This window comes from Eleutherodactylus coqui, chromosome 1, assembly GCF_035609145.1.
Source record: "Eleutherodactylus coqui strain aEleCoq1 chromosome 1, aEleCoq1.hap1, whole genome shotgun sequence".
Classification (NCBI taxonomy): Eukaryota; Metazoa; Chordata; class Amphibia; order Anura; family Eleutherodactylidae; genus Eleutherodactylus; species Eleutherodactylus coqui.
This window is the reverse complement of record NC_089837.1, coordinates 199205893-199218063: the sequence shown is the minus strand read 5'-3', so window position 1 is coordinate 199218063 and position 12171 is coordinate 199205893. Positions and strand designations below refer to the sequence as shown.

General features: G+C 41.7%; 1 protein-coding gene across 1 annotated transcript in view; it reads right to left on the bottom strand.

The window, feature by feature from the left end:
• Window positions 1-348: 348 nt before the first annotated feature.
• The window catches only part of GNG4 (G protein subunit gamma 4), a 37700-nt gene continuing 25877 nt past the window's right edge, over window positions 349-12171 (bottom strand). Inside the window, exons 3-4 of the mRNA XM_066605406.1 lie at window positions 11067-11174; window positions 349-2605 (exon numbers count right to left, since the gene is read on the bottom strand). Of these exons, the coding sequence (XP_066461503.1) occupies window positions 2477-2605; window positions 11067-11165 (228 nt within the window). The 5' untranslated portion in view covers window positions 11166-11174 and the 3' untranslated portion in view covers window positions 349-2476. The remainder of the gene's footprint in view (window positions 2606-11066; window positions 11175-12171) is intronic.

Sequence of the window (12171 nt, the reverse complement as noted above, 5' to 3'; positions counted from 1 at the left end):
ATAAAAAAACATGCAGCACGCCCTATTTTTCTGTGTATTTGCGCAAGGAAGCAGCACATATTGAACTAATTAGACTATTTGCCAATTTCAATGAATAGGAGAATTGGTGCGTGTTTTTAGAAATCACAAAAAGTACAGTTAAATTAACAGATGCACACACAAATACACAATACTTATTCTGCAAAAACGTGCCGCAAAAATACACGCAAATACGCGTATGCTAGTTTGAATCCGGTTTAAATTTTTTTTTGGCCTTTTTGCCTAATTTGAGTTGAAACCAATCATGCAATATGTCAAAGAAGAGGAAGGGATAAGTGTTCCTAAAAAAAGGTAACTCCACACAAGATGCATAATTCCAATATCTTTATTGTATCTCTGGTATACCTGTGCAGGCATTTTACATTACGGCCTGGAAACACTGACATCCCCAAGATAGCAAACTTTTCCCCTCCCTATTTAAGTTTAAAATATAAAACAGGTACAATTTTTGTATTGCTAAAAATTGACATTTAAAGTGCACCTCGGGTTCTAAACAAATTTCCATAAAGTGAATATAAGAAACTTCGTAATATATCTTCTTAGAAGAAATGTCTCTTTTGCCACTTATCAAGCTCCTTTCATCACTCACCCAGCATCCCTAAATATTAACTCATTCTGACTACACAGATAAAATAATCAGTCTCCAGAGAAAATACAGCTTTTCAGCTTCATAAAAATCAAATTACAGTTGTTTAGAGAGGTCTATAGAGAGGGAGGGGAGGGAAAAAGAAGGGAGCAGGAGACTAAATGCTATGTTGTCTCTAGGCACACAAAGAGAAGAGGAGACCCTGCTCCCCTACCTCTGTTGCACACCCTCATAGGAAGCATGAATGACATTATACAGCAGTACTGAGCAGTGTAGTTGTGAATCCAGCACTTGGGCGAAATAGAAAACATACCAGAGCTGTCAACAGCAGCATTTATGCGTCTCTGTCTCTCACTATTCAGCTATTCCTTCTCTCATTCAATTCTATGGACAACTGTAATCTGATCTCAGTAAAGCAGTCTTCCTTCTGGAGACAGATTCTGTCGGTGAATTCCAAGTCAGTGAACTGCTAAAGGGACAAGGGAAAAGAGGATAAGTGGCGAAAGATGGATTTTTTTCTAATAAGCTATATTACAAAGTTTTTTTGTATTTGCATGTACTATTGTTTTTACATTGCAAAGTTTCTTGTATCCACTTGTACTACCCTGTTTCCCCAAAAATAAGACCTACCCAGAAAATAAGCCCTAGCTGCATTACATTAAAAAAACCATTACGGAGCAGGCTCGGTCCACGTCCTCCCACTACTCTCCAGAGCTCCAGCGCGCTTGCTGCAGTCCTCAGTGCCCACAGAAGATCGCTTTCTGGTTATGGGATACATGAATCCTGCCTCCAGGAAGTTAAGCTGTGACTTGTTTATCAAGCGCTGCATTGATTGGCTAAGCAGTACTCGAGAACCAATGCGATAACTGTGATTGGTTCATCGAGTGCTGCCAATCAATGCAGGGCCCAAGAACCAATCACAGCCATCGTGTTGTGGAGGTGGGATTTATGAATTGGCCAATCAATGCCATGGCTTAGCGAATTCATAAATCCCACCTCCACAAAGCTATGGCTGTGATTAGTTCATATAGCTCTGCATTGATTGGTTCTCGAACACTGCTCAGCCAATCACAGCAATCGCTTCTTGAAAGCGGGATTTATAAATTCTGTAACCAGGAAGTGATCTTCTGTGGGCATTTGAGGACTGCAGCAAGCGCGCTGGTGCTCCAAAGACCAGTGGTAGGACCCGGACCAGGCCTGCTTGGTAAGTATAATAAGACATTCCCTGAAAATAAGACTCAGTGCCTCTTTTGGGGCAAAAATTAATATAATTGGGGGGGAAGCACAGTATTGTTTTATGGAAAGTTGTTTGTAATTGGAGGTACACTTTAATTCCTACTGGTGACAATCACAATTGCTTCAATTTTCCTAAGAACCACACTTTTTTTAACCAACATAACTGTATATAGCTCATTAAAACCTACTCAATGTAACTTCAACTAATATATGTTTGCAACAAAAAGATTTCACTCAAAACTAGATACATAGAAAAGGGAAGAAATTTTGGAGATTTAATTATACTCACCGAACTACACTAAAAAACAAAATCCTGATTTTGGCTGGAGATTTAATACTGTGTAAATCCAGAATGGCTTAATAACACTCAGTATAGTACTTTAAAGATCATAATAATAACTGCATTGTACCATCCATAGAGCTCCATGGTGCCACTAAGAGACATCTAATACAATATTTCATAAGATGTCATTTAATAACCACCAATACTCTTGCTTTCTTTTGCCCAGATACTTTGTAATACCGCTAAAGTTTATGAATATGCTATAATTTGAAAATAAGTCCCATAATCTCAGTATCATGCATAATGTCAATTTAAGAACAAACAAAAGCACTTTAAAGAATATTGCAAAAAAATTTCTTCTCCCTAAATGGATTTTCTGAGGCAGGCACTGGAAGAATAAGTGGATCTTCTCTAACATGAGCGTCACAATAGGACATCAAATCTGCTGCGGCTTTGGAGATCTAAAAAAAATAACAGTATTTCCATCAGTTTTTATACAGTGATTAAACCAATAGTGTTATACAAAAATAAAAGTTCCCAAATTTAAGAAAAGTTGTTGCACTGGTGCTCATTATAATAAACATTAAGAACTCCATTGCAGGTTTAAACCAACACATGAAAAATAATCATCTTTATTTATATAGCGCATGGGTTCGGTCCCCATTGGCGCATGTGTATGTTTCTGGAGTGTGGGAAGAACCCTGGTTACCCGGAGAAAAACCATGCAAACACAGAGAGAAGATGCAGATGTGGTTCTTGGTGGATCTTGAACCCAGGACCGCAGCGATGTAAGGCAACAGCTAACCACTAAGCCACCGCTGCTGAATTAAAGGTCATTTTTATGAGACTATCCTGCAAACTAGACCATAAAAGGGATGGGGTTTATGGTAATCGACATCAAAAAGTGGATAGAGGTGGATAGAAGTAAATGTAGTAGAAATCAGGGAGTACAATTGTAGTAGAAATCAGGGGAGTTGCTAGAGGTTCATGGGCCCGGGTGCAAAAGTTTATCTTGCGGTCCCCCCAACTTCTCTCAACTTCATAATGCAGAGACGTAGCTTGAAGCTCCTGGGCCTCAATGCAAAATCTGTAACAGGGCCCCCAACTATAATGCTTTATTCATAGTACTGGGCTCACTATATGGAGAAGAGAGGCCTTATGGGCCCCCTAAGGCTCGTGGGCCCGGGTGCAACTGCATCCCCTATAGTTACGCCAGTGCTAGAAATGCAAATGTATAGAGTACCATATAGATAGTTACACAGTGAAAGGACTTGATAAAGAGAACAAAAACTGATAATCATGCAGCATGGATTACCAGAAGTAATGATTTTTCCCCACAGACGTCATAATAAGAAGAACAATTCACATTATAAGGGTGACTACCCACTAGCGTTTGCAAATTTGCTGCGTTCTTTTACCCAGGGGTTTTCTAATGTTAAAAACGCATGGCGGCAAAGATCGCAATTTACCGTGATATCACGATTTTGCACGATGCACGATTAACATTAAGGCCGCCTGTCCACGGGCGATGCGGTATAGGCTGACCGCAGAGAATCGGGGCAATTTTCAGCATGCTGCGAATTGCCCCCCGCAAGCGGAGAATCGCAATGATTCTCCGCTCGTGGACAGGTGCCAGCGCTTTCCATAGCAATGCTAAACCGCTGGCGAATAAACTGCCGAGGACAGGGGGCCTAACAAGTTCATAGACCCCTGGAGAGAAAAAAACGCTGCGAATTTCGCAGTGAAAAAGAACTGTAGTGGGTAGTCACCCTAAGGCCAGTGTCACACAAGCGTATTACAGGCACATTTATGCGACCATAATACTAATGACTGTCTAGGCCGGACTGTGGGTCTACTGACTTGAATTCGGAGCATCATAGATCTCAGAGTTCAGAGTTTGGGTCAGTAGACCTGTGGTCAGGCTGACACACACAACCGTGATATGCTTGTGTTAAACTGGCCTAAGATAATATCATTGGTGTTTAGCATAAAAACGCAAATTATTGAGATTGATATGCATTCAGAATGTGGCATATACAATTCGATGTATGATAGGAGGCACAGAAATGATAAAATTGGATAGAATCAGCGCTAACTCCTTGGTTGCCGCTTTGTATACAGAACTCCCAAGGTCATTGCTTCTAAGCGGGAATTTACATACTAGATTTCTAGTCACTCCGTATAGTTCATGCGCACTAAATATTACATAGTTGTTATGGCGCCCCCTGCTGTTCTTTTGCTGGCAAGAAGAATCTTGCCTGTTTTGGATTTAACCGAATAAAGCTTTGAATTTTATACATAACCACGCTTCAGTGTCGGATTTTCTTCATAGACAGAGGATGGGACTAAGCATGTGTGACCACAGGCACAGGAGATGAACTTCCAAAGAGGGAATGATAAAAACAACAGAAAGGGCCATAAGATGTAAATGTAATTTCTAGACACAGAAGCGTTTTTTAAAAATAATTCCAATTGAAAACTTGCTATATTGTGCTTAAACCATTTAGGACCAAGCACCGTAAATTTATGGCACTTGGTCCTGGGCTTTAATCCCAGCCAATAGTAAAAACACAGCGGGGATTAAAGCCTCCTGCTTCTGCAATCAATCAGAAGCTTGTCGGGTTGTCAGCTGTTAGTCACAGTTAAGAACCCCTTAAGGAGAAGGGTTTTTCAACCCTTTCTGCCTTCTCCTTTCCTGAGTACACAGTGCTCAATGAGTGCCATGTACTAACAAGTGAAAGTGAAGTGTTTCTTCCACTACGCGAGCCCGGGGGTCACGTGACTGCTGGGATTCCCTGCTGTAGGAGGGCTTCAGGGTCCCAGCAGACCCTGATCAGCTCTGCCAGTGACTATTGTCACTAAAGGTGATGTTTTTCCCTGTAACTGGGGCTCCTATGGATGCCTTAGCTACAGCGGGAAAGTGTGTAATAATAAAAAAAAAAAAACACAACAACATGTAAATGTTTCCCAGAGGTCTTATGGGATGTCACGAGGGACATAGATAGTAAAAAAAATAGTTACATAAATAAGTAAAACAAAATTACTGAAAAAAATAATATATACATAAAAAAGAAAAAAAAAAAAAAGGCTGACGCCAACCAAAACCATCGCCGTATGCATCCTGTAATTCAAAACCATATATACTACTACTCAAATTGTCCGAAACAAAATGAGGAACCCGTTCCCCTACTTTAATTTAGCGTAATTACACCAATATACTATTTTTTCCCCCCAATAAAACAAAAAAAACATTTTAAAAAAGTCAGTGAAAAAGATATATATAAAAAAAACCCAGCCCTATGAGTCATAGGGGAAAAAATTAAATAAAATACAGGGCTGTTAAACCACCCCATGGGTAAATTCGCTAAAATGTGTCCGGTTCTTAAGGGGTTAATTTAACAGAGTAGCAGCCAGGATGGGACATAAATTCAATCCCACTCATTTAACCCCAAAGATGCCACAGTCAGTGCTGTTCACAGCATCTGAGTGGTTTACAGAGGGAGGAGCTCCCTCTGTCTCCTACAATGCAATCACAGGGTCTTGACAGTTGTTGTGTTAGCTGGAAACCTAACCATTGCCTCTGGGCCCATATGTATGGTCACCTATGAAGCCCTGACAAAGGCAGGGTCTAATAGGCTCTCATTGAGTAAAATGACATCCATAATACAATGCACTGCATAAGCAGTGTGATGTATTATGTAAGCAATCAAAAAACTGCATTTTCAAGCACCCTTGTGGGACTAAAAAATGTACAAAAAATAAATATAAAACAAATGTTTTCAAGTATAAAAAAATCAAAGTGCAAAAATAACAAAATCTACATTTTACCAATAAAACCTGATTCATTACAGGAAGAAAAAAAACTGAAAAAGAATGTTGCCACATTTGTAACAGTCCACACAATAAATTTGTTATTGATCTCACATAGTGGATACTCTAAAGAAAAACAAGTGGTCAACGTATACATCATCTTTTTAACCACAAATAGTGCATTGCCACATCTGAGAGAACCCACATAAATTTGGGAGTGTGTCACTCTAGTGGCACATCATGTTAACCCCTTAGTGACGGCCCTATTGCCTTTTTACGTCTTGCCTAAGTGGGCTTTAACCTAGAGGACGCAAAAATATGCATCCGCTAAGGATTAAAGCCACGTGGGCTGTGGAAGTGACATCTCCATGCTGTCGGCTCCCAGAAGTAGCCGTCACCATGGAGCTGTCATCAGGGTCCACGGGAAGCTCCCCCCGGCAATGCGATCAGCGCTATCCAACGCATAGCGTCAATCGCAATAGGAAAAGTTATAAAAACTTAAAAATTCAACTGCCCTGATGGATCTGATCCATCAGGGCAGCTGAGAGTACTCACCCCGGTCCTCCGTGATGTCCGGTGATGATCTGGTCCTCCTGGACCTGACACCACTCTTCTATGCATGCCTGCCAGACGTATGACGTCACGCGCAGAAGGCCAGGAGCCCCGGCAAATTTGAAATCTCCTAGCTCCCGGCTGCTGAAGGTAGCCAGGAGATGTCACAAGGGGCCATAGAGGAGTCGAAAAAACGTTTCAGCTGCCTTCCTGGATTGGATTCATGGAGCAGCTGAAAATACTCTCCCTGGTCCCCAGTGATGTCCTACGGCGATCGGGACCTACCGCAGGCTTCTGTGCATGCGGCGCACATGCGCCGCAGGTCAGAGAGCTCCGCGAATTTAATATCTGCCTGCACCCGGCTGTCAAAGATAGCCGACTTCAGGGAGATGTGACTGCGGACCACTGCATGTGGTTCTCTGTCACAGGATAACTGTTATCCAACGGATCTTACCATGGCTTCTGCGCATGCGCCTGTCAGCAAAATGGCGGTCGCATTGGCAAAAGTCTAGGATTGCCTAGGAAACAAAAAGTCTCCTTGCTCTTGGCTACCGGTAGCCGATGTCACGGGGGCTGCAGTGAGCAGTTCCTGGTCACGTGATCGTCGTTATCCAATGGATAATGGCGATCACGTAAACGCAAAAAAAAAAGTTTTACGTTTCATCTCCCCTAACCTATGTAATCAGTGAGACGAGATGAAACTTTATACCGGAGGCCTCCGCATTTGAACCTCGACATGATCTTCTTCCACAGACCTTACCTGGATTCTGTGAATGCGCCTGTTAGCAAAATACCAGACACATTCGCAGGAGCCGGGAAGCCCAGGCAATTTAAAATCTCCTTGCTCCCGGCTACCAACAGTTGCTAAGAGCCTGGAGCAGTGACTGGTGACCTCGATGAGCGGTCCTTGGTAACATGATAAAAAGACTGGTCTCACACAACCGGATAGGCGTTACGGATTCCGCATGCGTTTGATCTGCGGTAATACGCAGATCAATCAAATGCATTGGATTACACAACTTTGCTCACATTAGGGGGTTGGAACTACGTAATCCACTCGCAGAGAACAGAACGCAGCAGTTTCTATTTTATCGCGGATATCCGTGACATAAAGCCCGTTGTGCTCCATGGTCGCGGATATACTTGCAGCCCAAACGCAACTACATTATGTATGGGCTGCGGGTACCTGTGTCATCGCTAAGCGATGCGGCGGAAAATATAAACAAAAAACTGTGTACTGCGCATGACTGCCTGTGTGAGTAGGCAGTTAGGCGCAGTACATTACGCAACCGTACGCCTGGCCACAGCTGGGATCCGCTGCAGGCCTCCGCAAGCGGATTCCACATACTGCCAGGTGAACCCGGTATTATTCACATTGCTACCTGTAATACGTAATTTACAAGAAGCCCCGGGAACGCTCGCCTTCCTGGAGTTTCAGGAGCAGCTTGTTGAGCCCCTTCTGTGTGAGACCGCCGCACCTCAGCAAGCTTACGAAGACTCACAGAGCGACACTTTTTACACCCCATCCCTGACGCTGAGGTCAAGAAATACCCCCCAAAAAAGCATGGGAGTAGGTGGGATATCCTGTTTTATCGCCTCATGTACCCATCCCAACCAGCCTCTGTAATTACACCAGTCTTTGGACATACCTCACAGTTTACATTCTTACATTTATCTAAGATTTAGGGAACGCCAAAAAGGTCGCGGAGGGGGAGGATTATTTTTAGGGAGTCCATTTTTATTCTACACAAGTGTGCAATGGGGCCTGGAATTTATTCAGTTGTACCCTGAAATCCAACGGGTGTTCCCTCCATTACAGGCCTAGCCGTGTGTCCTGTAAGCAGATTAGGGTCACAATGGGTATGTTTCTGAGGACAGAACAAACAGGGGGATCCATTTTGAGGGGCAAGTCTTCATTTATATGTGTTCTTTACATATTAAAACTGTTTTTAAACTGACACAATTGCCAAAAAAATGAAAATCATAATTTTTTTCCTTCTGCTTTGCTTAGATTAATTCAAATACTGTGGGGTCAAAATACACAGTACATCCCTAGATAAATTTGTTAAGGAGTCTAGTTTTCAAAATGGGGTAATTTGTGGGAGTTCTCCATAGTTTTGCCCACTCAATGGCTCTACAAGTGGGCAATGGACTCTGGAATTTATTCAGTTGTAACCTGAAATCCAACGGGTGTTCCTTCCATTATAGGCCTAGCCGTGTGTCCTGTAAGTAGATTAGGGCCACAATGGGTATGGTTCTGAACATGGGCCAAACTGGGGGATCCATTTTGGAGTGCAAGTCTTCATTCATATGTGTGGGTTTTACAAAAAAATCATTTTTTTAAATGACATAATTGCCAAAAAAATGAAAAGCGTAATTTTTTTTCCTACGGCTTTGCTTAGATTCATTCAAAAACTGTGGGGTAAAAATACGCAGTACACTCCTATATGAATTCGTTAAGGGGTCTAGTTTTCAAAATGGGGTCATTTGTGGGGGTTCTATATCGTTTTGGCTGCTCAAGAGCTCTACAAGTGGGCAATGGGGCCGAAATCACCTTAAAGCAAAATTTTAGTTCTGGGCTCTATGGCTCAATACAGTAAGAGGGATTATGGAGATGGAGGACCTCACTGCGGCACTAAAGGGCACACAGGAAAGGTTCAGGAAAATATGGTATCACTGGATGGTGTACCAGGAAACTGAGGAATACCGCTCGTTAATGGATCGCTAGCAGATAGAAGCGAAACCCGACTACACAGCCTTATCCTGCGCAACATAATGACCGAGTCTTATTCCCCCCCCCCAAAGGTGTCCCCCCGGTCAACCCCCTTTGTGTCATGCCCGTTTGACGGGATATGTTAGTTTCTACTGTATAGAAAGAAAAGAAGTACAGTTGACGAACAGAAGAACACTAAGCCTGGAATGTTGCAATATGTTAAGCCTTTTCCTTACTTACAACAAAGAAAAACCGTTCACACTCTTTAATACTGTTATATTCACAATGTTTGCATGATGGTACACAATGAACACACTTTGTAAACTGTAACCAAATATAATCTGTAAAAATTAAAAATAAAGAATTAAAAAAAAAAAAAAAAAAATTTTAGTTCTGAAAACCACTGGCTGTGCCTTTCGGTTTGGGCCTCGTTGTGCATGGAGACATAATAGTAGGGCCACAATGGGTATGTCTCTGAACATGGGACAAACAGGGGTATCCATTTTGAGGTGCAAGTATTCTTTCATATGTGTGCTGTACAAAGAAAAACTGTTTTTAAAATGACACAATTAGCAAAAAAAAAAAAAATTCGATAATTTTTCCTTCTGCTTTGCTTAGATTCATTCAAAAACTGTGGCGTCAAAATACGCAATACACTCCTAAGTTAAATCGTTAAGTGGTCTAGTTTTCTCTATTGTTTTAGCCACTCAAGGACTTTGGTCCTGCAAAATTTTGGTTCTGAAAACCACTGGCTGCACTTTTCATTTTGGGCCCTGTTCTGCATACGTACATAAAATTAGGGCCACAATGGGTATGTTTCTGAACACAGGACAAACGGGGGTATCTATTTTGGGGTATAAATTCTCATTTTCATGTGCACTATAGAAAAAAAAACCCTGTCTTTAAAATGACATTTGCAAAAATATAACATTTTATTGCATTAATTCCTGAGAAAAACAGTGGGGTAAAAATACTCATGACACGCGACAGTGAATACATTAAGGGGTGTAGTTTTAAGAATAGGGTCATTTGTGGGGGTATCATTCTAACGCCTTTGCAATCTTGGCTTGGTGCAGGAAAACAGTGTTCCTCAAAATGTTGATAATCAATGTTAAATTTGTACGTTTCCTAAATGGTTAAAAAAAAGAACATTTTTCAAATAGGTGTCCAGAATAAAGTAAACAGATGGAAATATATATCTTATCAAAAATTTGTACAGTATGTTTGCACATATTTGAGATCTTGCAATAGAAAATGTGAAAAAAAATGATAATTTTTTTCAAAGTTTTACCAATTTTGTCACTTTGTGGCAAAAAAAAAAAACAATGTTAGAATCACTTGGATATGCAAAACCTTTACAGAGTTATTCTGTCAAAATGACACGTCAGATTTCCAAAATTTGGCTCCGTCACTAAGGCGCAAACAGGCTTGGTCACTAAGGTTAAAGGCACTGAAAGGACTTGCAATATTCACTCTGCATGATCCAGTGCATGTTGATTTCTGGAAAACATTTGTACAGTCAAAATGCTCACTACCCCTCCAATGGAACACCTTGTGGGGTGCAGTCGATAAAATAGGTTATTTTCGGGGCTGACCTCTGTACTGGTGCCTCAGGCTCTGCAAAAAATGACATAGCACTCGAAAACCAATCAAACAAAACTGTGTCAAATAATTTCATAATAATAGATTGACCAACTGAGGCTTACAACAATAACTAAAACTGCTCTTATAGGACAGGCTGCAGCCCCCTGACAAGTGATGCATAAACTATTCATGTGTAAAGCTTTATTATTTTCTATACTGAATATACACAAGTGAATGGTTTAGTATACGTGCACTAAAAATACCTTTATCCTGTCCATGCATGCTTCCATTTTCAGTTGCTCCACTGCTTTCCGTGCCTGAGAGATGCTAGTTGTGCTGTTGTTAGAAAGTACTTCCTTCATGGTTTGATCCTGATTATTAAAGAGAGCGTTATATTGTTGTAATTAGAGACACAATTCAAATGTAAAGTTATCAAAAGAAGACTACTAGTATGTATGTTACTTAACGGCTTCTTAATCTGTATAAGGGCGCCTACCCACTTGCGTTGCCGATTTTCGCGCGTGAAAAACGCGGCGTTTTTTGCAGCCCTCCATTGACAATCATGGGTGCATTAAGAGAAAAATAAGGACACATATGCAACTGACAGTTCCTATGTGAAAAACCCCCACGAAACGGAAAAAAAAAAAACCCAGATGGACAAGAACACATTCTATACTAATTGCTCTTGAGAAAAACGCAAAACATCACAGGAAAAAAAAAAATCGCCAGTGGGTAGGCACCCTAAAGTGTAAAGATTCTGCTCAACGGAGACCATAACAGCGTCTGACGTGGGCACTAAGGGTGCTTTCATACTAAGCGATCCCCAGGCCATTATAAACAAGTGCTGATCAATGGCACTCATCCCTATCCATCTCATGTGGCAGAAGATTGCTGGAATGGGGATGAACAATTGATAACACACACTTAGGGCTTACTCACTAACTTATATCGGTCACACTTTCACGGCTGGCCAATATATGCGACCATTTGATGCATTGGATTCCAATGCATCAGTTCAGATTGCTGATTTTTCCGGTGCGTAAAAATGGCTGACCGGAAAAGATGCATACAGTGTGCATTCCAGTTGGCCGTTTTTACGCCGGCGGGAAAAGATAGTTCTATAACTATCTTCCAGGTGGGATACGGCAGCCTGTCTCTTAGACTTCTATGGGAGCCTATGAGAGCTTCTAGAAAAGGGGGGTGGCAGGGAGTTTAGCAGCATCTCTGCTAAACACCCTCCCCCTCTCCACCCCTTGCCGGCCATTGGCAAAGGGAGGGGGCGGGATGGGGCGAGAGATTAGCACACTAGCTCACACCCCCTTCCTTTGCTGGCAGGCAGTAAGGAGCTGAGAGGAGGAGGGAGTTTAG